The 26,633-nt window shown below is 42.8% G+C and overlaps 1 protein-coding gene across 1 annotated transcript; it reads left to right on the forward strand.

Moving 5' to 3' along the window:
• The first annotated feature begins 12,360 nt into the window (after positions 1-12,360).
• Positions 12,361-20,421, forward strand: LOC134303712 (zinc finger and SCAN domain-containing protein 12). The gene is made up of 5 exons (XM_062989185.1): positions 12,361-12,559; positions 15,293-15,499; positions 16,775-16,981; positions 17,139-17,315; positions 18,795-20,421. Exons 1-5 carry the CDS (start codon positions 12,361-12,363, stop codon positions 20,234-20,236), a joined length of 2,232 nt encoding a protein of 743 aa, XP_062845255.1. The 3' UTR covers positions 20,237-20,421.
• Positions 20,422-26,633: the final 6,212 nt, after the last annotated feature.

Raw genomic sequence — 26,633 nt, forward strand, 5'->3', positions numbered from 1 at the left:
ACACATTAGTTTACTATTACTTTATTTGAATTTTAAATTTGATTTGTAATTGCCCATAATATAAGCTAAACTACAAATTGTGATGTTTTATAAATTATTACTGGCAAATGGATCACCGACCATATCAAATCTAATCTCTCACTCAATGCCCAGATGTTTGTTTGCTTGTTTATTAGGATTTTAACGTCATGTTTTACACTTCTGGTTACATTCATGACAGGAACGGTAGTTACTCATTACACAAGATTCATCAGTTCACAAGGTTATATCAAACACAGTCATGGACAATTTACTTGCATGTCTTTGGACTGTGGGAGGAAACCGGAGCTCCCGGAGTACAGAAAGGACCAGGACCGCCCCACCTGGGGATCGAATCCAGGACCTTCTTGCTGTGAAGCGACAGTGCTACCCACTTAGCCACCGTGCCGCCCCAATGCCCAGATAACCAGAAAATGAACCTCTCTTACTTTGGACACATTATGAGAAGAACCAGTTCATTGGAAAAGGCAGTTATGCTTGAGTTAGGAGTTAAAGGTTTAAAAAGCAAAAGAACATTTGGCAACAGAATGGATGGATTCAATTAAAGGAAAAATTAATAAACCATTAAGAGACCCAAACAGAAAACAGAATGTTCTGGAGAAACACTATCTATATGGTTGGCGGGAGTCAGAATGTACTTGAGAGCATTTAATAATAATGGTAGCTTAACAACTAACACCTCTAATCCTCAAATCTTAATCTGATTATTGGAGAAATCTCAAAGGTTTATTTCCCTTTCCATGTCTGGATTATTTATGATCAGTGTGTTTAATTCAAATAAAACAAGTTTGTTTTTTTTGTTGACAATTTTTAACTGTTTTTATAATGATTTAGATAAAGATTAGACGAGAGCTAAAGTGATTATTGCAGTAATACACAGAGTTTTTTTTAATTATTTTATTATGCATTTTCTCCCCTTTTTCTCCCGACTTTTTAGCGCGTCCAATTGCCGATTGCGCCAGGCTTCCTCTCCACTAATGCCGACCCCCGTTCTGATTTGAGGAGAACGAAGCTAACCCACGCCCCCTCCGACACATGGGCAGCAGCCGTATGCATTTTGTCACCCACACTAGGTGAGTGCATATATGCGAATCAGCCTTGTGTACGGAGAGACACACCCTGATCCGAACTCTTTCCCTGCGTAGTCGTAGTGCAGCAGTTATGAGGAGTCCCTATCCGCCTTAATACCCCACACCTACATGAACAACAAGCCAATCGTTGTTCATGTGGTCGCTCAGCCCAGCCGGATGGCAGAGCTGAGATTCAATACGATGTATGCCAGATCCCAGCTCTGGAGCGCTAGCATGTGTTTTTACCGCTGCGCCACCTGACCGGCCCTATCCAAAGAGTTTTTAATATTTTTTAGCAAAGGTATGCATTGTACATCTAAGAAAACACTTTTGTTGAATGGTTATATGCTACATTACTGCTTAGAACTGGCCTCACCGAGGTAAATAAAGAAGAAGCCAACCTTATATCAACGCCTATGATTTTGGAACGAGATGTCCGACATTTGGGGGTACAAAAGTCAAAGAAAATGTGTTACCTTTTAATGGTTCTTGATCATCCTCTTTTAGTTGTGTGACACATACATTGATATGAATATTCTGATCATCACATGCCTGTAAAAGTAATAACACACTCAGACTCAGATAAACAATGCAAACAGAATTAAGCTGGTATACATGATGTCAAACTTGAAATGCTTTGTTGGATGCACAGATCTACGTATGTAGATACACTTACACTGATGTATGTTAGGTAAAAGTAGTGCTGGGCGGTATGACTGTACATTCGGTATACCGGCTTTAAATCCTTGTACGGTATGGATGTTTCATATACCACGATACCGTAACATAGTTAATACAACTACAGCTAGGCTTCAATAGGCAGCAAATCATATAATATTGTTTGCTGCTAAAAGCACTATGGAGTGCTGTGCAGATTAGGTACAGCTCACTAGTAAGCCAGGTAGCGTTAGTATAACAGTGTTAACAGATGAGAGAGGTTTTCTCGATGTCAGAAAAAAAAACACAAAAAAAACACTGGCGATATTCACCTCGCCTGGTTGACGTCACCACAAGGTTTATTTATGATACAACTTTATTTATGTGATGTAACTTTCTTTATTTATATTATTCATTTATTTATTTAATGTGGGATTTATTTCATTTCAGTTTTTTTACACAAAAAGGGAAATGTGCAGCATTGTTCTGCATAGTTTGTATGAAAATAAAAGGGCATTCATTATTTAGATAAATAAAAGATAAGCACAAATACAGTATTTTATTTTATTTTTTTTAAAGAGAAATAATAAAAGGAAACTTTGTCTAAGTTTAATTTTTTAATTTAATTTTGTTTAAAAAAATCGGGGAAAAAATTGTATCATGAACCCAGTATCATGAATCGCATCGTGGGTAGAGTGTATCGTTACATCCCTATAAAAAAGTAGTATTATTCATTAAAGAAATTAAAGAAAAAAAAGCATTTTATACAGTCTAAGCATTTTTATAACTAAAGTCTTTCACGTTGGAATGCTTTCGGCCATTACAAACCCTTAATTTTGTTCCTTTCAGCCCATCTGCATAACTAAACAGCACTAATGCTTCACACTGAGCTACTAACAGGATATTCTTCCTTACAATTTGCAGGTAGAGAGCAGAATTTATGGTTTGCTTAGCCCATTAAGTAGCAAAGCATTACCACCCAATCATAGTACCACCAACATACTACTTGTGGGTCATCAGGGTGTTTTTGGGGCATTAATGTTTCCCTTGGTTAGAAGTGGGATCTTTTAATATATTTTGTATGTTGTCAAAATACTTATGGTAGGCTGGACACTTTTTATTGTCCACAACATAACAATGGCTACTGAGGTTCACTGGAAAACCAATGCAAACGGCTTAATTTCCTGTCCATATTTACGTTTGGATCCTCATTTAACTAAAGAAGGACCCATGGTTGTTAAGTGTTAACATCCAATAAGTCTGATAATTGTCATAAAAAAAGGTTCAACGCTGCATAGGCTGTCTATGTCTTCTCAAAAACATCTCAAAATAAGAGCACCTGCATAAACGATTGGCTTGTTGTTCAAAGAGAGGGTGTCAGAGCGAATTCCTCATAATTGATGCAATTACGACCTCTGCTGGCTGACTGATGGCGCCTGCACAGAGCCTGGGGATAATGGGGATCAGGGTGTGACTCTTCGTACACAGAGCTGATCCACAAAGCTGACGAACTTCGCCTCGTGCAGGTGAAAAGATGCAGTCGGCTACTGAACACGTGTCGGAGGGGGTGTGTGTCAGTCATGGCTCTCCTCAGTCAGAGTGGAGGTCAACATCAGTAGAGAGGAAGCGTAATGCAATCGGATAATTGGATACGACCAGATGAATAACAAAATAAGTCAAGTGACCAGGGACGACTGAATTTTGGAATACGGCTTTATACAAATGAACAACAATATTAAAAGTAATATAATTAGAACAAAGCCAAATTTATCAGAGACAGTAATTTACGGACAGTGACGCATGGAATGCATACAGCTCTCATCTTAATGTCTCTCCCACACACACACACACACACATAAGCAGGTACAGTCAAACCACACAAACCTTCCGGTTTGACTAATACATACCTGGCAAGAGTTGAATTCGGGTTCTATGATTATAGATGGCGCTTTCTCCAGTTCATCACTTGCCTGCTCAGGCTCCTCTTCAGGTACCAATTCAATAACACCTTCCAATGGATTAACCACCCAGTCCGAGGTAAGCTCATCCACAGAGCCTAGATCCAGAGATGGGTCTTCTGTAGGAGTTTGTGGCATATCCCATAGTACTGTAGCACAGGTGAAATTTTGGCTGGGTACCCGAATGGGGTACATCGTAAGAGAGACTCCATGTTCTAGAAGTTCTGGACCCCCTGTGGCCGCCGGTTCCTGGGTTCTGTTGCACTTGTCTTTTCGGCATTCCTTACCCTCCTGCTCCACCCTGTCCATGTACAACTTGGCCTCCAAATATGGCTGGGAAACGTCCGTTTCAGAGGCATCGGGTTCTTGACAGTGTGGCTGCGCAGGAAATACAAGATTCCTCTCCATATGTCCTCAGGTTATGGAATAGAGACAGTGCGGGGAGGTTTGAAGTTCTGTACTCGCTTTATGTAAGTGGGGCATCCATAGCAAAAACATTCGGGAATTCTTCTCAGTGAATCCTACTCTGAGATGCAGGTGTCGGATGGAGTGCTAAAAAACATATATCAATGTGGTTTAGGGTTTAAACATTAATACAGGACATAAAGCAATTCACTCTACTGTTCGATGACAGAGTTTCTCACTCTGTAATAATTAAGACATTCACAGAGACAGAGGAGAGTGAACATTAAAACCACCTCCTTGTTTCTACACTCACTGTCTATTTTATCAGCTCCACTTACCAAACAGAAGCACTTCGCTCTACAATTACTGACTGTAGTCCATCTGTTTCTCTGCATGCTTTGTTAGCCCCCTTTCATGCTGTTCTTCAATGGTCAGGACCCCCACAGGACCACTACAGAGCAGGTATACACTACACTGCATCGCCACTGACATGAGTTTTAAACACCTCACTGTCACTGCTGGACTGAGAATAGTCCACCAACCAAATAAATCGAGCCACCAGCGTCCCGTGGGCAGCGTCCTGTGACCACTGATGAAGGTCTAAAAGATGACCAACTCAAACAGCAGCAATAGATGAGCGATCGTCTCTGACTTTACATCTTTACAACAAGGTGGACCAACTAGGTAGGAGTGTCTAATAGAGTGGACAGTGAGTGGACACGATATTTAAAAACTCCAGCAACGCTGTTGTGTCTTATCCACTCATACCAGCACAACACACACTAACACACCACCACCATGTCAGTGTCACTGCTGTGCCGAGAATGATCCACCACCTAAACAATACCTACTCTGTGGTGGAAGAACAGGGTGAAAAGAATGCAGAGAAACAGATGGACCACAGTCAGTAATTGTAGAACTACAAAGTGCTTCTATATGGTAAGTGGAGCTGATTAAATGGACAGTAAGTGTAGAAACAAGGAGGTGGTTTTAATGTTATGGCTGATCAGTGTAAAGCTGTTACAAATTTCAACAGCCCCACCCATTAACGCTTTCCTCTGTAGTGTGTGTTCACAGGGAAATATTTAACATTAACATTATACAAATGCTCCATTGTTTAATTCTGGGTTGTTATGCAAGTATGCAAATTTATATTTACACGTTATGAAATAAAGTTCAAGTAATGTTAAAAATAATACAATACAAAAGCAACTTGTGAGGAGGTCAGTAATTAACTGGTAAATATTTATTGCACTGTCAATCGTTATAAAATAACCATATTCACCTGTAGTCCTGCTTTAAGGGCTGTTATTTTTCTACCACTAAAAGCTGGTGTACTGATGTAAAGCTGCAAGTCAGCAAGTAAAATATGATGAATAGAACAGTAAAAGTTTTCTGCATCATATCCGGCAAAGGAACAACACCCATTCAGATTTTCCTACCAAACTAAAGCAAACTTGGGTTCATGATGTCTAAACTAGTGTCCCATATTCAATCTATATAGCAAATATAAACTTATGTATATTAATTAGACAAATTTTGACCCATTTTTTTAATTACACATATATATCCACCACATGGTTAATGACTACAATCACTACTAATTGCAAACCACACATATCTTATAAAATGTCCATAAATCAGTCAAAATAAACAAAAACTAGTGATCAAAGCTTACCTTTTTCAACTTGTCTTTTAATTTAAGCTCATAACCCAGCTCCACTTGAGAAGGTGCACAGCGGATGTGCTTTGCAATGACTTTCTGAGCAGGCGTCACAGAGGCACAGTTACACTTCCTGGCTGTAAATAAACCGCTAAAGAGAGAAGAAAAAGAGAAAGAGAAAAAAAGAGGGTGGTAACTGAAGGTTAACATAGACAGCACCAGATTAAGGGTGTGTTTCTAATCTGCTTTATGGTATTTATATAAAATAATATCCCTTTATGAAGCCTTAATGGTTTCTTTCTTTTTTAATTCTCTATATTTTCACACTTTCTTGACTGATACTCTGACATCAATACATTTTTTTTTTCATAGCACGCTCCACTCACCTAATTTAACCCACATCCGGGTCCATCTCCACTCTGTTTCCTGCTGGTGCTCACCAAAAACCCTTCTGTAGAGTGCAAGCAATATATGATGAGCCAATATCTGGGCCAAAGAAAAAACAGAAAGCTTTTAATATTAAACGAGTATATTAACTTTTCCTTATATTACACAGTTCAGTTTGCTGGATTTTTTTAAAGTCCTTGTATCTCAGTCATTACTGTGGCATGTGTAGTGTAGCAACATACACTATATTAGCAAAAGTATTCACTCACCCATCCAAATCATTGAATTCAGGTGTTCCAATCACTTCCATGGCCACAGGCGTATAAAATCAAGCACCTAGGCATGCAGACTGCTTCTACAAACATGTGAAAGAATGGGTCGCTCCCAGGAGCTCAGTGGATTCCAGCATGGTACCGTGATAGGATGCCACCTGTGCAACAAGTACAGTCGTGAAAATGTAAAATGACAGAGCGGGGTCAGCGGATGCGTAGGCGCATAGTGCGCAGAGGTCGGCAACTTTCTGCAGAGTCGATCGCTACAGACCTCCAAACTTCATGTGGCCTTCGGATAAGCTCAGGAACAGTGTGTAGAGAGCTTCTGCATCCAAGCCTCACATCACCAAGCGCAGTGCAAAGCATCGGATGCAGTGGTGTAAAGCACGCCGCCACTGGACTCTAGAGCAGTGGAGACGTGTTCTCTGGAGTGACGAATCCCGCTTCTCCGTCTGGCAATCCGATGGACGAGTCTGGGTTTGGCGGTTGCCAGGAGAACGGTACTTGTCTGACTGCATTGTGCCAAGTGTAAAGTTTGGTGGAGGGGGGATTATGGTGTGGGGTCGTTTTTCAGGAGTTGGGCTCGGCCCCTTAGTTCCAGTGAAAGGAACTCTTAATGCTTCAGCATACCAAGAGATGCACACCAGTGCACAAAGCAAGGTCCATAAAGACGTGGATGAGCGAGTTTGGTGTGGAAGAACTTGACTGGCCTGCACAGAGTCCTGACCTCAACCCGATAGAACACCTTTGGGATTAATTAGAGCGGAGACTGCGAGCCAGGCCTTCTCGTCCAACATCAGTGTCTGACCTCACAAATGCGCTTCTGGAAGAACGGTCAAAAATTCCCATGAACACACTCCTAAACCTTGTGGAAAGCCTTCCCAGAAGAGTTGAAGCCGTTATAGGTGCACAGGGTGGGCCAACATCATATTAAACCCTATGGATTTAGAATGGGACGTCACTCAAGTTCAAATGCGTGTGATGGCAGACGAGCGAATACTTTTGGCAATATAGTGTAATCAAGCTTGATTGCAGAGATGATCTAATCTGTTGTCTGGATGTCTTATGATGTAATCTGATTATGTTCTCCTTTTGTTTTTGCAATGGCTCCCATAAGGAACTGAGAGTCAGGGCAATGAGTGGTTAGCAACTGTGCTATTGCACAAAACTACCAGTTAGTTTAAAGTGTGGTTTATATCTGGTAATGCTGCTGAGCCATCATTAACAACCACAAAGCCAAGCAGAAAAAAAAACACCCTGCTCAATCCTACACATTCTAAAAATGGACTACAAATACCCAGAAAATACATGATGTTTGCATATTAGGTCAATGTGGGTTGAATATATTTGTGTCCAAGTCCAAAAACGTTTGTATACTTGCATTTAATTAAATATATGGACAAACCACGGTCCTTCTGGGAGAATGTGCTTAAGTCGCACCAACTCTACGTTTACAACCCAAGAAAATGAAGCTTTCACAGAAAACACCACCACGCCTACTGAGAAACATGGAGGAGGCTTAGTGATGATGTTTTGGGGTTGCTTTGCTGCCTTAGGCGCTGGGTGCTGTGAATCACAATGTACAACCCCAAATCATAAAAAGTTGGGACAGTATAGAAAATGCAAATATAATAAAGATGCAGTGTTCCTTACATTTACTTTGACTTTTATTTGATTGCGGACTCTAAACCCAAGATATTTCATGTTTTGTCTGATCAACTTCATTTCATTTGTTAATATACCTCCATTCTGTCATTGACAAAAAATATACACCGATCAGCCATAACATTAAAACCACCTCCTTGTTTCTACACTCACTGTCCATTTTATCAGCTCCACTTACCATATAGAAGCACTTTGTGTAGTCCATCTGTTTCTCTACATATTTTTTAGCCTGCTTTCACCCTGTTCTTCAATGGTCAGGACCCCCACAGGACCACCACAGAGTAGGTATTATTTAGGTAGTGGATCATTCTCAGCACTGCAGTGACAATGACATGGTGGTGGTGTGTTAGTGTGTGTTTACACAGCAGCGCTGCTGGAGTTTTCTTTTTTTAACACCATGTCCACTCACTGTCCACTCTATTAGACACTCCTACCTAGTTGGTCCACCCTGTAGATGTAAAGTCAGAGACGATCGCTCTATAATCTATTGCTGCTGTTTGAGTTGGTCATCTTCTAGACCTTCATCGGTGGTCACAGGATGCTGCCCACAGGGCACTGTTGGCTGGTGGACTATTCTCAGTCCAGCAGTGACACTTAGGTTCTTAAAACCTCTATAAGCATTGCCGTGTCCTATTTACTCATACCAGCACAACACACACTAACACACCACCACCATGTCAGTGTCACTGCAGTCCTGGGAGGGTCCTGACCATTAAATAACAGCATGAAAGGGGGCTAACAAAGCATGCAGAGAAACAGATGGACAACAGTCAGTAATTGTAGAACTAGGTGGTTTTAATGTTATGGCTTATCAGTGTAGATTGAGTAGCACAAAAAGTGGTTTACTGTTAATAAAATCCACTTACCTTGATCAGGCTTCTTTTTCTTCTGACATGGCTCTACACACCAAGTGAGAATAATTGTGCAAGTTGTTTCAGTTTTTCAGTTTGCCACAAATCCTTGTTTTGAATTTGCTCTCAGTCATGACAGCAGCCAGGTGTTCCAAACAAATTAAGCAAGCTCAAACCCAGCAAGTCGAAGCTGTAGCCTAAGGCGCCTGAATTACAAACTGCCCTTCATTCATTGTTAATTCTATCCATGTTTAATTCATATATTTTGAATTTGGAGCTATTTTGTTTAGAGAAGCTTCCAGAAATCCACCTGGCTGAAGAGGAAGAAGAGCAACTGCGGGGAAACCACTGACCAGGTGAACGCTTGAAAGATGACACCTGGGCTGTGTCCGAAACCGCACTTGGACACTTTACTTCACAAAATAGTGCGCCTGTTTAGGTCAAAATAAGAACATAAAAGAAATGATTAAAAACTTTACAAAAGCTTTACTGTGACGCACATCTAAAACAGCATCTTACTTTTACATACCTGACCAGCTTTCCAAATCAAAAGCGGTGTGCTAATTAGGGATGTTATTAAATGGTGTGGATTTGGAACGCGCCCACTCACCGGCACTAACTTACTTGAGCTGGTGGACCCGAAGCCCCGCCCACTCTGAATTCCTTCCACCAATCACCGCCGCTAGAGGGGAAACGTGCTTGACTGGCAGTTTGTGGCTTAATGCTGGTCATTCAACACATGCATTCATTCGTTTATTCGTCCTGGTCTGCGTCGCTGTGGGTCCAGCGCCTTGGATTAATCGCCAGACCACTGCAAGACAATACATACATTTCTCACCCACGTAATCGATCACACTTAGGTTTAATTTAAAGCAGCCAATCCACCTACAACATACAGTGTTTTTAAGAGTACCCAGAGGAAACCCAGCCAGACATGAGGAGAACATACCAAACCCCTAAGAGACAGTCAGTTCAAACCCAGGTCCACAGGACCCACGTTGTGCTTTGCCACCTTAACATCCACAACAGCATGTGTTCATGGATTCATTTTCAAAAATTGCTTAATTCTGATCAGGGTTGTGGTGGGTCCAGGGCAGGAATACACCCTGTTGTTGCTAGGCAACACACACTTACTCATTTACTCACAGGGGCAGTTCTACATTTTCAGCATTTAGCAGACGCCTTTATCCAAAGTGACTTACATTACAGTTACAGTATACAGTCTGAGCAATTGTGGGTTAAGGGCCTTGCTCAAGGGTCCAACAGCAGCAACCCCTTAGTACTGGGGCTTGAACCAGCGACACTCTGATCACTGGTCCAGTACCTTAACCACTAGGCTACAGCTGGCTCTAAGTTCTAAGTAGGCAAGACTTTTTCTACATGTTTTTAGGAAGTGGAAGAAAATCCAAGCAGACACCAAGAGAACATGCCAAAGTCCTCAGAGCCAGTGACTAGTGGCGAGACTAAAAAACAGGTTCACAGGACCCATATGGAATTTCTGTGAGCGCTACCTAATGCGCCCCGTGCCACTGGCTGCATTTACCTTTCCTTTAATTCTTACTAGTCTCCCTGTACCTGCTGCTAAGAAGCACCCCCATAGCATGATGCTACCTTCACCATGTTTCTCTGTGTAGATAGTATTAGCCAGCAGATACTGTGCCTGATATTTGCTTAATAATTTGTTTAATATACAGCTCATCTGTTGCCAGAGTCCTTTACAAGTCCTTGCCTTTTACTCAACGGTATCCTTCTTCTTGACAGTTGGGTGGCACTGTGGCTCAGTGGGTAGCACGGCCCCCTTACAGCAAGAGGATCCTGGGTTCAGTGGGTTTCCTCCGGGAGCTCCGGTTTCCTTCCACAGTCCAAAAACATGCAAGTGAGGACTTACACAGGCTTTTTTTGCTATTAACAAAGTCAAACTCAAATTTTCTTTCCCCTTCATTACAAAACTCTTACCGTTAGCTTAGACTTTACATACCGGCTTCTAGTTTACATTGTACAGTCTCTTGTGCTTGCAGTCTCTTCCTCAAAGACTCGAGAGTCCTGGATATTATCCACAGTAGCTCTGAAGATCTCGTTCAAAGAAGACTTTAGGAAATTCTTCAGGTTCTTCGAGTTCATTGGAGCTCGTCTAAACACACACAACCTTTCAGAGATCAGACTGCCAACAATCAAATTAGATCTCAATGGCTAACCGGCCATTAAAGTTAAACATAAGCCTCCAAGGAACAAGCCAGAACACGATGGGGCAAAAACAATAAAACATCAAACATCGGAGATACAAAATTGTCCATGACTGTGTTTGACATTAAAACTTGTAGACTGATAAATCTTGATTAACATGACGTTAAAATCCTAATAAATAAATCTTGTCAGTCTGAAATAAACCTCTGCAACAGAGGCAATCAAAACCTTTTTCACTGCACCGAGTCAGGTTCTACACCGATCAACCATCACATTAAAACCACCTCCTTGTTTCTACACTCACTGTCCATGTTATCAGCTCCACTTACCATATAGGAGCACTTTGTCGTTCTACAATTACTGACTGTAGTCCATCTGTTTCTCTGCATGCTTCGTTAGCCTGCTTTCATGCTGTTCTTAAATACAACAGAGCAGGTATTATTTAGGTGGTGGATCGTTTTCAGCCCTGAAGTGACACTGACACGGTGGTGGTGTGTTAGTGTGTGTTGTGCTGGTATGAGTGGATCAGACACAGCAGCGCTGCTGGAGTTTTTAAACACCTCAGTGTCACTGCTGGACTTAGAATAGCCCACCAACCGAAAATATCCAGCCACTAAAACACAAACACTGATGAAGGTCTAGAAGATGACCGACTCGAACAGCAGCAATAGATGAGATGAGCGATCGTCTCTGACTTTACATCTACAAGGTGGACCGACTACGTAGGAGTGTGTAACAGGGTGGACAGTGGGTGGACACGGTGTCTGATCCACTCATAGAAGAACAGCATGAAAGGGGGCTAACAAAGCACGCAGAGAAGCAGATGGACTACAGTCAGTAATGGTAGAACTACAAAGTGAAGCTGATAAAATGGACAGATGACCATCACCACTCCAAACCACTAGAGGTGATAGCATGTGAAGAACGAGTTACTTTAACAATCACAGAACTAGCCTGCTGGATTTGGAAATAGCAGCTTATCAGCTCTGTAAATATTCCACAACCTGAAGCCGAACCATTCAAAGCAAAGACGCAGTTTAAAGTTCGATTTTTGATTGTTTTTGCATTGTCGCGTTTGTGTGTCAGAAATGTTCTGGATTGTTCCTTGGAGGCTTATGTTTAGCTTAGCCGGTTAGCCTTTGAGATCTAATTGTTGGCAGTCTGATCTCTGAAAGGTTGTGTGTGTTTAGACGAGCTCCACTTGCAATAATGAACTCGAAGAACCTGAAGAATTTTTTGAAGTCTTCTTTGAACGAGATCTTCAGAGCTACTGTGGATAATATCCAGGACTCTGTGGATCAGACCCTGGCTAAGTACCAAGGAGAGATTCGGAGGATCAACACAGAGATCGAGACTCTGAAGAAGAGACTGCAAGCACAAGAGTCTGTACAATGTAAACTAGAAGCCGGTATGTAAGATGCTAGCTAACGGTGAGAGCTTTGTTATGAAGGGGAGGAAACGTCGAGTTTGACCACTTTAATAGCAAAAAAGCCCGTTTAAGTCCAGAGTTTTTAAAGATGTAGTTAAAATTTAGACTTTTTTATGTGTTTTTAACGTTATTCTGCATTAATAAATGATAAATATACAAAACATTTCAGCTGTTGGTTGAAAAGTAGCAGTTAGCTTCTTTAGCACAACATAGTGTAAATCAATAAACAATCATTTTATTTAAAAACAGGCATTTAAATAAATGTAATAAATAATATGTGGCGTATACCCTCCTTATTTCTACAATCACTGTCCATGTTATCAGCTCCACTTTGTAGTTCTACAATTACTGACTGTAGTCCATCTATTTCTCTGCATGCTTTTTTAGCCTGCATTCACCCTGTTCCTCAATGGTCAGGACCACCACAGAGCAGGTATTATCTAGGTGGTGGTGTGTTAGTGTGTGTTGTGCTGGTATGAGTGGATCAGACACTCCTACCTACTTGGTCCACCTTGTAGATGTGAAGTCAGAGACGATCGCTCATCTGTTGATGCTGTCCGACTTGGTCATCTTCGTCTTCGTCTTCATCGGTGGTCACAGGACGCTGCCCACGGGGTGCTGTTGGCTGGATATTTTCGGTTGGTGGACTATTCTCAGTCCAGCATTGCTGTGTCATACCAGCACAACACACACTAACACAGCACCACCATGTCAGTGTCACTGCAGTGCTGAGAATGACCCACCACCTATAGATAATACCTGCTCTGTAGTGGTCCTGGAAAAGTTCTGACCATTGAAGAACAGCATGAAAGGGGGCTAACAAAGCATGCAGAGAAACAGATGGACTACAGTTAGTAATTGTAGAACTACAAAGTGCTTCTATGTGGTAAGTGGAGCTGATAAAATGGACAGTGAGTGTAGAAACAAGGAGGTGGTTTTAATGTTATGGCTGATCGGTGTATCTGTATCATTATCACAATATCCAGTTAACTACAGCTTAATCCTGGCCATGGTCATTTGGGGTTTTGCACCCCAAATGGTTAAAACACGCCCTGGACAGGGTGATATACAGGGGTTGGACAAAATAACTGAAACACCTGGTTTTAGACCACAATAATTTATTAGTATGGTGTAGGGCCTCCTTTTGCGGCCAATACAGCGTCAATTCGTCTTGGAAATGACATATACAAGTCCTGCACAGTGGTCAGAGGGATTTTAAGCCATTCTTCTTGCAGGATAGTGGCCAGGTCACTACGTGATGCTGGTGGAGGAAAACGTTTCCTGACTCGCTTCTCCAAAACACCCCAAAGTGGCTCAATAATATTTACATCTGGTGACTGTGCAGGCCATGGGAGATGTTCAACTTCACTTTCATGTTCATCAAACCAATCTTTCACCAGTCTTGCTGTGTGTATTGGTGCATTGTCATCCTGATACACGGCACCGCCATTGGATGCACATGGTCCTCCAGAATGGTTCGGTAGTCCTTGGCAGTGACGCGCCCATCTAGCACAAGTATTGGGCCAAGGGAATGCCATGATATGGCAGCCCAAACCATCACTGATCCACCCCCATGCTTCACTCTGGGCATGCAACAGTCTGGGTGGTACGCTTCTTTGGGGCTTCTCCACACCGTAACTCTCCCGGATGTGGGGAAAACAGTAAAGGTGGACTCATCAGAGAACAATACATGTTTCACATTGTCCACAGCCCAAGATTTGCGCTCCTTGCACCATTGAAACCGACGTTTGGCATTGGCACGAGTGACCAAAGGTTTGGCTATAGCAGCCCGGCCGTGTATATCGACCCTGTGGAGCTCCCGACGGACAGTTCTGGTGGAAACAGGAGAGTTGAGGTGCACATTTAATTCTGCCGTGATTTGGGCAGCCGTGGTTTTATGTTTTTTGGATACAATCCGGGTTAGCACCCGAACATCCCTTTCAGACAGCTTCCTCTTGCGTCCACAGTTAATCCTGTTGGATGTGGTTTGTCCTTCTTGGTGGTATGCTGACATTACCCTGGATACCGTGGCTCTTGATACATCACAAAGACTTGCTGTCTTGGTCACAGATGCGCCAGCAAGACGTGCACCAACAATTTGTCCTCTTTTGAACTCTGGTATGTCACCCATAATGTTGTGTGCATTGCAATATTTTGAGCAAAACTGTGCTCTTACCCTGCTAATTGAACCTTCACACTCTGCTCTTACTGGTGCAATGTGCAATTAATGAAGATTGGCCACCAGACTGGTCCAATTTAGCCATGAAACCTCCCACACTAAAATGACAGGTGTTTCAGTTATTTTGTCCAACCCCTGTACATTCACTCACTTATTTACACTAGAGAAATTTACAGTAAACGCTTCACTTATTTACTCAGTAGCACTGTCGCCTCACAGCAAGAAGGTCCTGGGTTCGATCCCTAGGTGGGGCGGTCCGGGTCCTTTCTGTGTGGAGCTTGCATGTTCTCCTTGTGTCATTGTGGGTTTCCTCCCACAGTCCAAAGACATGCAAGTGAGGTGAACTGGAGGTACTAAATTGTCCATGACTGTGTTTGACATTAAGAACTTGTGAACTGATGAATCTTGTGTAATGAGTAACTAGTGTTTCTGTCATGTATGTAAAACATGAAATTAAAATGAACATGCTTGGAGGAAACTAAAGGGGACATGTACTAAACACAATCTTATTGTTTCATTCTTCTATGCTGCAGTTTCAGTAATAAACTCTAAGACCCTGAAGACTTTCCTAGAGTCTTCTTTGAGCGAGATCTTCAGAACTACTGTGGACAATATCCTGGACTCTGTTGATCAGACCCTGGATGAGTACCAAGGAGAGGTTCGAAGAATCGCCACAGAGAATGAGACTCTCAGGAAGAGACTGCAAGTACAAGAGACTGTACAGTGTAAACTGGATTCAGGTATGTAAAGTGCAAACTAACTGCGTGTGTGTTCTTTTATGAAGGGGAGGAAATTATGAGGTTGTATCATTATCACCATCTCCAGTTAACTATAATGTAAAATGTTATCTAATAGTTTAAAGTCGTAATAAATGCCTTGTATGAGTTATAACAGCATGTCTTGTCACTACTTCGTCATTGGATGGGTCGGCTTTCTCCAATGCCCTAAGTCTTGTGTCACCTCCAGCAGACTAGCCACTGATTATGCAGTTCATATTGTGATGACATTAAAACAAGCATTAGGCAGGGTGATGCACAGTCACACTCATTTACACTGGAACAAGAAGAAGTGATAGGAAGCTCTCGTTCTTAAAGGAAACCCAAGCAGACATAAGGGCAGGCAAGATGTAAACCCAGTTACGCAGTGCCCATGTTGCTGTGTGACACCCATTCTACCAGCTGTACCAACACCAAATAAAATAATTACAGTTTATTATTTTAACAGCTATGCAATGCCATATCAGCCATAACATTAAAACCACCTCCTTGTTTCTACACTCACTGTCCATTTTATCAGCTCCACTTACCACATAGAAGCACTTTGTAGTTCTACAATTATTGACTGTAGTCCATCTGTTTCTCTGCATGCTTTGTTAGCCCCTTTTCATGCTGTTCTTCAATGGTCAGGACCCCCCCAGGACCACTACAGAGTAAATATTAGTTGGGTGGTGGATCATTCTCAGCACTGCAGTGACACTGACATGGTGCTGGTATGAGTGGATAAGACACATCAATGCTGCTGGAGTTTTTAAACACCTCACTGTCACTGCTGGACTGAGAATAGTCCACCCACCAAAAATATCCAGCCAACAGCGCCCCATGGGCAGCGTCCTGTGACCAACGATGAAGGTCTAGAAGATGACCAACTCAAACAGCAGCAATAGATGAGCGATCGTCTCTGACTTTACATCTACAAGGTGGACCAACTAGGTAGGAGTGGACAGTGAGTGGACACGGTATTTAAAAACTCCAGCAGTGCTGCTGTGTCTGAACCATCTCATACCAGCACAACACACACTAACACACCATGACCCACCACCCAAATAATACCTGCTCTGTAGTGGTCCTGGGAGAATCCTGACCATTGAAGAACAGCATGAAAGTGGGCTAACAAAGCATGCAGAGAAACAAATAGACTACAGTCAGTAATTGTAGAACTACAAAGTACAAAGGTTGTGTGTGTTTAGATGTAATAAACACAGTTACAATATATTGTTTTATTTGTTTATGCTACAGTCGCAATAATGAACTCGAAGAACCTGAAGACTTTCCTAGAGTCTTCTTTGAACGAGATCTTCAGAGCTACTGTGGATAATATCCAGGACTCTGTGGATCAGACCCTGGCTAAGTACCAAGGAGAGATTCGCAGGATCAACACAGAGATCGAGACTCTGAGGAAGAAACTGCAAGGACAAGAGTCTGTACAATGTAAACTAGAAGCCGGTATGTAGATTGTAAACCAATGGTGAGATTTAAATAGTAGAAAATGCTGTTTAAGTCAGAGTTTCGAGTCATGTAGTTAGAAAGTCGACAATTTTTATGATAATTTGTCATCAATTTTATTTTCACGACTTAATCATGGCCTTTTTCCATGCTACAGTTTCAATAATGAACTTGAAGAACCTGAAGACCTTCCTAGAGTCTTCTTTGAACGAGATCTTCAGAGCTACTGTGGATAATGTCCTGGACTCTGTTGATCAGACCCTGACTAAGCTCCAAGGAGAAATTTGGAGAATCACCACACAGAACGAGAGTCTCAAGAAGAGACTGGAGTCAGGTATGTAAAGTGCAGACTAACCGTAAGTGTAGATAGTGTCATAAATGCTTTGTGTTATAATGTTTTGACTTTTAAATCATACTTACATGTTACATGTCATTGGCTGCAGGGATGGGTCAGATTTCTCCAATGCCCTTTGTGTCGCCTGTAGCAGACTAGCCATTGTTAATGCAATACACATTTAATGTAATTCCAGTTTTTAGTTGCTTTCTGATGCACTTGGTCTCAAAAGTCTGAATGTGTCACATTCATATGTGGCTACTGGCCACACCAAGGCTAGTACACCAAAATGTAATTTCCTGTAGCATACACTGATCAGCCATAACATTAAAACCACCTCCTTGTTTCTACACTCACTGTCCATGTTATCATCTCTACAATTACTGACTGCAGTCCATCTCTTTTTCTATGTACTTTTTAACCTGCTTTGACCCTGTTCTTCAATGGTCAGGACCACTACAGAGCAGGTATTATTCAGGCGGTGGATCATTCTCAGCACTGCAGTGACACTGACACGGTGGTGGTGTGTTAGTGTGTGTTGTGCTGGTATGAGTGGATCAGACACAGCAGCGCTGCTGGAGTTTTTAAATACAGTGTCCACTCACTGTCCACTCTATTAGACACTCCTACCTAGTTGGTCCAGCTTGTAGATGTAAAGTCAGAGACGATCGCTCATCTTGCTGCTGTTTGAGTTGGTCATCTTCTAGACCTTCATCATTTACATTTAGCAGATGCCTTTACAGTTACAGTATACAGTCTGAGCAATTGAGGGTTAAGGGCCTTGCTCAAGGGCTTAATAGCAGTGGTGGGGCTTGAACCAACGACCATCTGATTACTAGTCCAGTACCTTAGTCATCTTTGTTTTAGTGGTTTTATTTGATTTATATGTTGGTGTGTATGTATGTATGTTAATGATTTGTTAAATGTTATATGCATAGTTGAGTGTTATTTATACTTGATTTTAATGTACAGCACTTTGGTTGACACACGTTGTCTTTTAAATGTGCTATAGAAATAAAGGTGACTTGACTTGACTTAACCACTAGGCTACGGCTTGCCCTAGTGGTCACATCATCAGTGGTCACAGGACACTGCCCTTGAGGCATCGTTGGGGTTGGTGGACTGTTCTCAGTCCAGTAGTGACAGTGAGGTGTTTAAAAACTCCATCAGCGCTGCTGTGTCTGATCCACTCATACCAGCACAACACACACTAACACACCACCACCATGTCAGTGTCACTGCAGTGCTGAGAATGACCCACCACCCAAATAATACCTGCTCTGTAGTGGTCCTGTGGGGGTCCTGACCATTGAAGAACAGCATGAAAGGGGATTAGCAAAGCATGCAGAGAAACAGATGGACTACAGTCAGTAATTGTAGAACTACGTACAAAGTATTAAGAGCTAAAGAGCTAAACTAGTACAACTGTCAAATAATAAAGTGAGGTATAAACTACGTTTTACTGTTTTTGGTTTGCAGGGCAGAAGATCGTTGCTGGTTCGGACTTACCGAGCCAGACTTTGCATCCTCAAGCTGATGGGTCCAGACTTGTGAGTGGTCAAAGTAAGAACCTTAAGAGACAGATGGGAGATCAGATCAGTACACCATCAAACTCCAGACCAAAATTATTGAAATCAAGCCACTTTTCACCCAGGAATGAAACCGTCCTAGTAACTAAAGACGTTTCGGTTAACACCGTACCGTCTGTTAAGATCGACCCTGAGGATGACACTGGGTCTGACGGTGAACTCTCGAAGCATCGGTCGGTTGATTTCAGAACTATTAAAGCCGAGGGCCCGGAAGACAGTGTTTCAGAATGTACCATAGATAGTGATGGTGAGGTTCAAGTAACCATGGTGTCTAAGAAGCACGTGAGCAGAACTAAGAGTGACGATGAGGGCAGTGATGTGGAGCATTATGAAGCAGAGAAATCAGGACTCACCATATCTGAGGAAGATCCAGCTCATGATGCCATCCCCGAAGACAGTTTTGAAGATGACAGTTTGCCTGTAGAGGCACACCAGGGCTTTTTGGGAGCGTTCCAATCAACACAGATGTCCAAAATAACACCGCTGAACCAAGGCAAAGTCTACCACTGTGCCCTGTGCGATAAGAGATATGGCAGCACGACGGCACTCAACAACCACATGAAGACTCATAACTCGGAGAGGGAGCACATCTGCGGTTACTGCGGCAAAGGCTTTAGCCGGATCGACCTCTTGAAGAGCCATGAACGCACCCATACAGGTGAGAAACCGTACGCCTGTAACCTGTGCGACAAGAGTTACGGCCATCAGGGTCAGCTTCGGATCCATAAACGAACCCACACTGGCGAGAAACCCTACGCTTGCCCACACTGCGAGAAACGCTTCACTGAGCACAACCAGCTCAAAGTGCATCTCCGAACTCACACTGGCGAGCGCCCGTATTCCTGCAGCGTGTGCACCAAGACCTTCGCCAGCGCCGGCAACCTGAGGATCCACCTCCGGATTCATAGCGGAGAGAAGCCGTACTGTTGTGGGCAATGCGACAAGAGGTTCAACAGTCTGGGCGACCTCAAAACGCACCAGCGCATTCACACCGGGGAGCGGCCGTACCACTGCGACCTGTGTAAAAAGACGTTCAGCCAGGCCGGGCACCTGAGCATTCACATGCGCATGCACACCGGGGAGAGGCCGTACATGTGCGGCATATGCGCTCGGACCTTTACCGTGGCCAGCAGCCTCAAGCTTCATCAGCTCACTCACACTGGAGAAAAGCTGCACACGTGTCCACACTGCGACAAGAGCTTCAGCAGGGCCAGCCACCTCAAGAGGCATGAGCACGTCCATGCCAAGGAGGTCAATGCGGCGAAGGGGCCAAATGAGTCTTCCCCTAAAAAGGACCAAGAGATTCACAGTGTAGATGAAGTACAAGTATAAGAATAGTGAATCTGAACATGGTAGTTGTTACAGTGAAGGTGTTTACGTGTACCGATATTCCAGATATTACCAAATTTTGCCAGTTGTGACTTTCTTAACATCTGTCAGTGCTCAACATTGATTTTAAACTGGGGGTCTCCATCCTCCTTTATTACTGTAGTTTTAAGCTAGAAACGTAGAGTTGAATGGTGCAAAAAATTATTTTACACAGCATTTTTTTTCTTCTTTACACAAAAGCCTCTATTTTGTCAAATAAACAATGCATAATATGGACGTTTGGAGAATAAGCGGTGGTCATTCAGCACCTTCACTTTCAGTTTGGTCTGAAAAGTCTGAGAACCAGTGCATTAACATACACCGATCAGACATAACATAAAAACCACCTCCTTGTTTCTACACTCACTGTCCATTTTATCAGCTCCACTTACCATATAGGAGCACTTTGTAGTTCTACAATTACTGACTGTAGTCCATCTGTTCTGCAATGGTCAGGACCACCACAGATCAGGTATTATTTAGGTGGTGGATCAGTCTCAGCACTGCAGTGACACTGACACGGTGGTGGTGTGTTAGTGTGAGTTTTTAAATACCGTGTCCACTCACTGTCCACTCTATTACACACTCCTACCTAGTCGGTCCACCTTGAAGACGTAAAGTCAGAGACGATCGCTCATCTATTGCTGATGTTTGAGTCGGTCATCTTCTAGACCTTCATCAGTGGTCACAGGACTCTGGGCTGTTGGCTGGATATTTTTGGTTGGTGGACTATTCTCAGTCCAGCAGTGACAGTGAGGTGTTTAAAAACTCCACTCATACCAGCACAACACACACTAACACACCACCACCATGTCAGTGTCACTGCAGTGCTGAGAATGATCCACGGTCCTGTGGGTGAAAGGGGGGTAGCAAAGCATGCAGAGAAACAGATGGACTACAGTCAGTAATTGTTGAACTACAAAGTGCTTCTATATAATGGACAGTGAGTGTAGAAACAAGGAGGTGGTTTTAATGTTATGGCCGATCAGTGTATGTGTTGGCGAACTGGTTGGTGATTGGAATTATGATGAAACAGAGAGGTTGATTTTAATTGGCTGTTGTAAAAAATGTTTCTATTTATTTTGGCTTTGATATTTTTATTTGAGGGGGGGAGGGCAGCTCTGATAAGCTGTTTGGACTGAAAAAGCTGAAAGGACTACTGACCTCTACCGACAACTGACAAAAATCACTGTGGGTTTTTTATGATGGAAGATCCTGCTGATTATAAAAGCATATGTTCTTTATTTTTAGTTGTGCTGTATAGTGCGTTATTTATGGACAAAGGCTCAATCATTGGAATACCTTTAAAGCTGCTATACTCGCATCATGTGGGCGGCACGGCAAGAAGCTCCTGGGTTTCTGTGTGGAGTTTGTATGTTCTCCCCATGTCCGCGTGGGTTTCCTCCTACAGTCCAAGGACATGCAAGTGAGGTGAATTGGAGATACAAAATTGTCCATGACTGTGTAATGAGTGACTACCGTTCCTGTCGTGAATGTAACCAAAAGTGTAAAACATGACGTTAAAATCCTAATAAACAAACTTGCATCATGTTAGAACTGTTATATGACTAAATTACCCGTTCTAATAGTTTGTAGACTCAAAAATTGCAATTAGTTTCATGCATTTAAATAGATTTACCCAAAGGGAGTGTTGTAAGCCCGACAGTTTCGACTGATCTTGTATTTGGAAAGCAACAACCGCAGAAAGAGAAACGCTCTGGAATGGAAATGGAGCTGAATAGCGCTCATCCTGTTCTCAGGAGAAAGCCTTTCCAGAAGAATATAGAATTAAAGCAATGATAGTGCAACTCTAGGGTAATGCCTGTGGTTTTGGAATGAGCTCTCTATCAGATCATGGTCAGCTGTCTACATGGTCACACCACCACCATGTCAGTGTCACTGCAGTGCTGAGAATGATCCACCACCTACATAATACCTGCTCTGTAATGGTCCTGTGGGGGTCCTGACCATTGAAGAACAAAGCATGTAGAGAAACAGATGGACTACAGCCAGTAATTGTAGAACTACAAAGTTCTTTACACAGGCTGCACAAAAGCTTTCTTATTTGGTTTGACACCTAAGTGGTGCATCAAATTTAGCTTTGACACCAGGCTGACATGCACAAAGCATAAGCGGATTTATCCAAGTGTTATTGAAGGTCTCATTAGAAACTCTGTTTCTGGATAAGGATAATGTTTTGGATACTTCCTCTATTAGATGCGCCTACCTAGTTGGTCCACCTTGTAGATGTAAAGTCAGAGACGATCGCTCATATATTGCTGCTGTTTGAGTTCTAGACCTTCATCAGTGGTCACAGGACGCTGCCCACGGGGTGCTGTTGGCTGGATATATTTTTGGTTGGACTATTCTCAGTCCAGCAGTGACAGTGAGGTTTTTAAAAACTCTATAAGCACTGCTGTGTCCTATTCACTCATACCAGCACAACACACACTAACACACCACCACCATGTCAGTGTCACTGCGGTGCTGAGAACGATCCACCACCTGAATAATACCTGCTCTGTAGTGGTCCTGACCATTGAAGAACAGCATGAAACGGGGCTAACAAAGTATGTAGGGAAACCGATGGACTACAGTCAGTAATTGTAGAGCTACAAAGTGCTGTCTAATGTTTTAGATGGATATTTTGCTTTTCTTTCCTGAAGCATCACATAAGCATAGTTATCCAAGTGTTATTGAAGGTCTGATTTTGAATATAGAGATGATAAAGATTGGGGTGCTTACCTAATCCAGTATTGTTTTTTACTGTCAGTAATTCCGGACTGTTCTGATTTGTAAATTGAATTGTTTCTTAGTTTTTTTAAAATCGAGTACATTTTTGAGTAAGTAGTTTAGTTTGTGTATTACTGTTTAATACTGTTCTCATCGTGCTTGTTAACAGTTTGTCTGCATAAAGCTACCAAGTAACTAAATGAACTAAACTACTACATTTTAAAACGCTAAGATTTGTTTTAAAATGTCAACAATTGTATTTATGATGCAAAGAAATGGTAGCTCGTTATGATGTTGATACGGTTAGCTCTGTGACGGCTTTTACAGATAGAACACGATGCTGTAAAATGTGTAGATCATTCTGAACATAAAGCTGTTGGATTTTACATCCCCATGAATAAGTGGAAAGAAATTCCTTAGCGCAATGTGATTACATCTGAATAAATACAGTAAAAATGGAAAACAATTGTCTGTCTTTTCATTTGTCCATGTGTCACACACATATGAACTTGAGTGACGTCCCATCCTTAATCCATAGGGTTTAATATGATGTCGGTCCACCCTGTGCACCTATAACGGCTTCAACTTTCCACAAGGTTTAGGAGTGTGTTTATGGGAATTTTTGACCGTTCTTCCAGAAGTGCATTTGTGAGGTCAGACACTGATGTTGGACGAGAAGGCCTGGCTCGCAGTCTCCGCTCTAATTCATCCCAAAGGTGTTCTGTCGGGTTGAGGTCAGGACTCTGTGCAGGCCAGTCAAGTTCTTCCACACCAAACTCGCTCGTCCATGTCTTTATGGACCTTGCTTTGTGCACTGGTGCGCAGTCATGTTGGAACAGGAAGGGGCCATCCCCAAACTGTTCCCACAAAGTTGGGAGCATGAAATTGTCCAAAATCTCTTTGTATGCTGAAGCATTAAGAGTTTCTTTCACTGGAATTAAGGGGCCGAGCCCAACTCCTGAAAAACGACCCCACACCATAATCCCCCCTCCACCAAACGTTACACTTGGCACAATGCAGTCAGACAAGTACCGTTCTCCTGGCAACCGCCAAACCCCCAGACGGAGAAGCGTGATTCGTCACTTCAGAGAACACGTCTCCACTGCTCTAGAGTCCAGTAGCGGCGTGTTTTACACCACTGCATCCGACGCTTTGCATTGCGCTTGGTGATGTGAGGCTTGGAAGCAGCTGCTCGACCATGGAAACCCATTCCATGAAGCTCTCTACACACTGTTCTTGAGCTAATTTGAAGGCCACATGAAGTTTGGAGGTCTGAAGCGATCGACTCTGCAGAAAGTTGGCGACCTCTGCGCGCTATGCGCCTCAGCGTCCGCCGACCCCGCTCTGTCATTTTACGTGGCCTAACACTTCATGGCTGAGTTGCTGTCGTTCCCGATCGCTTCCACTTTGTTATAATAGCACTGACAGTCGACTGTGGAATATTTAGTAGCGAGGAAATTTCACGACTGGACTTGTTGCACAGGTGGCATCATATCACGGTACCACGCTGGAATCCACTGAGTTCCTGAGAGCGACCCATTCTTTCACAAATGTTTGTAGAAGCAGTCTGCATGCCTAGGTGCTTGGTTTTATACACCTGTGGCCATGGAAGTGATTGGAACACCTGAATGTCACATCTCGCACAATCACAACTGAACTGAAACTAGACAGGCATTTTAAGTATAATTATCTTTTCATTAGGATTATAAACTGGTGAGTGAAATTGACAATACAGTAGACCCTTGAGTTACGAACGATTTACCATACGAACAATTCGGGTTACGAGCGATCATGACATGATTTGCCCTCCTTAATACCAATCCACCAATGTTTAAATGCCACAACCTATTTGAGTATTATGCTGGCCATATGCATTTCTTTATGGCCACTATTTACCATATTGCAACGGCTAGTTCCAGCATGACAATGCACCACATCCATGCATTGCATTGACGCAGCTTTGGGATGAGATAAACTAGTGAATCACATCTTGAATGTGAAGCAGTTACATAACATACGTACAGTGTATCACAAAAGTGAGTACACCCCTCACATTTCTGCAAATATTTCATTATATCTTTTCATGGGACAACACTATAGACATGAAACTTGGATATAACTTAGAGTAGTCAGTGTACAACTTGTATAGCAGTGTAGATTTACTGTCTTCTGAAAATAACTCAACACACAGCCATTAATGTCTAAATAGCTGGCAACATAAGTGAGTACACCCCACAGTGAACATGTCCAAATTGTGCCCAAATGTGTCGTTGTCCCTCCCTGGTGTCATGTGTCAAGGTCCCAGGTGTAAATGGGGAGCAGGGCTGTTAAATTTGGTGTTTTGGGTACAATTCTCTCATACTGGCCACTGGATATTCAACATGGCACCTCATGGCAAAGAACTCTCTGAGGATGTGAGAAATAGAATTGTTGCTCTCCACAAAGATGGCCTGGGCTATAAGAAGATTGCTAACACCCTGAAACTGAGCTACAGCATGGTGGCCAAGGTCATACAGCGGTTTTCCAGGACAGGTTCCACTCGGAACAGGCTTCGCCAGGGTCGACCAAAGAAGTTGAGTCCACGTGTTCGGCGTCATATCCAGAGGTTGGCTTTAAAAAATAGACACATGAGTGCTGCCAGCATTGCTGCAGAGGTTGAAGACGTGGGAGGTCAGCCTGTCAGTGCTCAGACCATACGCCGCACACTGCATCAACTCGGTCTGCATGGTCGTCATCCCAGAAGGAAGCTGACGCACAAGAAAGCCTGCAAACAGTTTGCTGAAGACAAGCAGTCCAAGAACATGGATTACTGGAATGCCCTGTGGTCTGACGAGACCAAGATAAACTTGTTTGGCTCAGATGGTGTCCAGCATGTGTAGCGGCGCCCTGGTGAGAAGTACCAAGACAACTGTATCTTGCCTACAGTCAAGCATGGTGGTGGTAGCATCATGGTCTTGGGCTGCATGAGTGTTGCTGGCACTGGGGAGCTGCAGTTCATTGAGGGAAACATGAATTCCAACATGTACTGTGACATTCTGAAACAGAGCATGATCCCCTCCCTTCGAAAACTGGGCCTCATGGCAGTTTTCCAACAGGATAACGACCCCAAACACAACCTCCAAGATGACAACTGCCTTGCTGAGGAAGCTGAAGGTAAAGGTGATGGACTAAACCCAATTGAGCACCTGTGGGGCATCCTCAAGTGGAAGGTGGAGGAGTTCAAGGTGTCTAACATCCACCAGCTCCGTGATGTCATCATGGAGGAGTGGAAGAGGATTCCAGTAGCAACCTGTACAGCTCTGGTGAATTCCATGCCCAGGAGGGTTAAGGCAGTGCTGGATAATAATGGTGGTCACACAAAATATTGACACTTTGGGCACAATTTGGACATGTTCACTGTGGGGTGTACTCACTTATGTTGCCAGCCATTTAGACATTAATGGCTGTGTGTTGAGTTATTTTCAGAAGACAGTAAATCTACACTGCTATACAAGTTGTACACTGACTACTCTAAGTTATATCCAAGTTTTATTTCTATAGTGTTGTCCCATGAAAAGATATAATGAAATATTTGCAGAAATGTGAGGGGTGTACTCACTTTTGTGATACACTGTATGTCAACAGAGAT

The sequence above is a fragment of the Trichomycterus rosablanca genome, chromosome 26 (genome assembly GCF_030014385.1).
Source record: "Trichomycterus rosablanca isolate fTriRos1 chromosome 26, fTriRos1.hap1, whole genome shotgun sequence".
Classification (NCBI taxonomy): Eukaryota; Metazoa; Chordata; class Actinopteri; order Siluriformes; family Trichomycteridae; genus Trichomycterus; species Trichomycterus rosablanca.

Excerpts from the sequence above, each read along its gene's own strand:
- LOC134303712 (XM_062989185.1), top strand. The coding sequence starts at position 12,361 with ATGAACTCGAAGAACCTGAAGAATTTTTTGAAGTCTTCTTTGAACGAG. Across the intron at positions 15,500-16,774 it reads ACAGTGTAAACTGGATTCAG|TCGCAATAATGAACTCGAAG; the intron begins GTATGTAAAGTG and ends TTTATGCTACAG. Across the intron at positions 16,982-17,138 it reads ACAATGTAAACTAGAAGCCG|TTTCAATAATGAACTTGAAG; the intron begins GTATGTAGATTG and ends TCCATGCTACAG.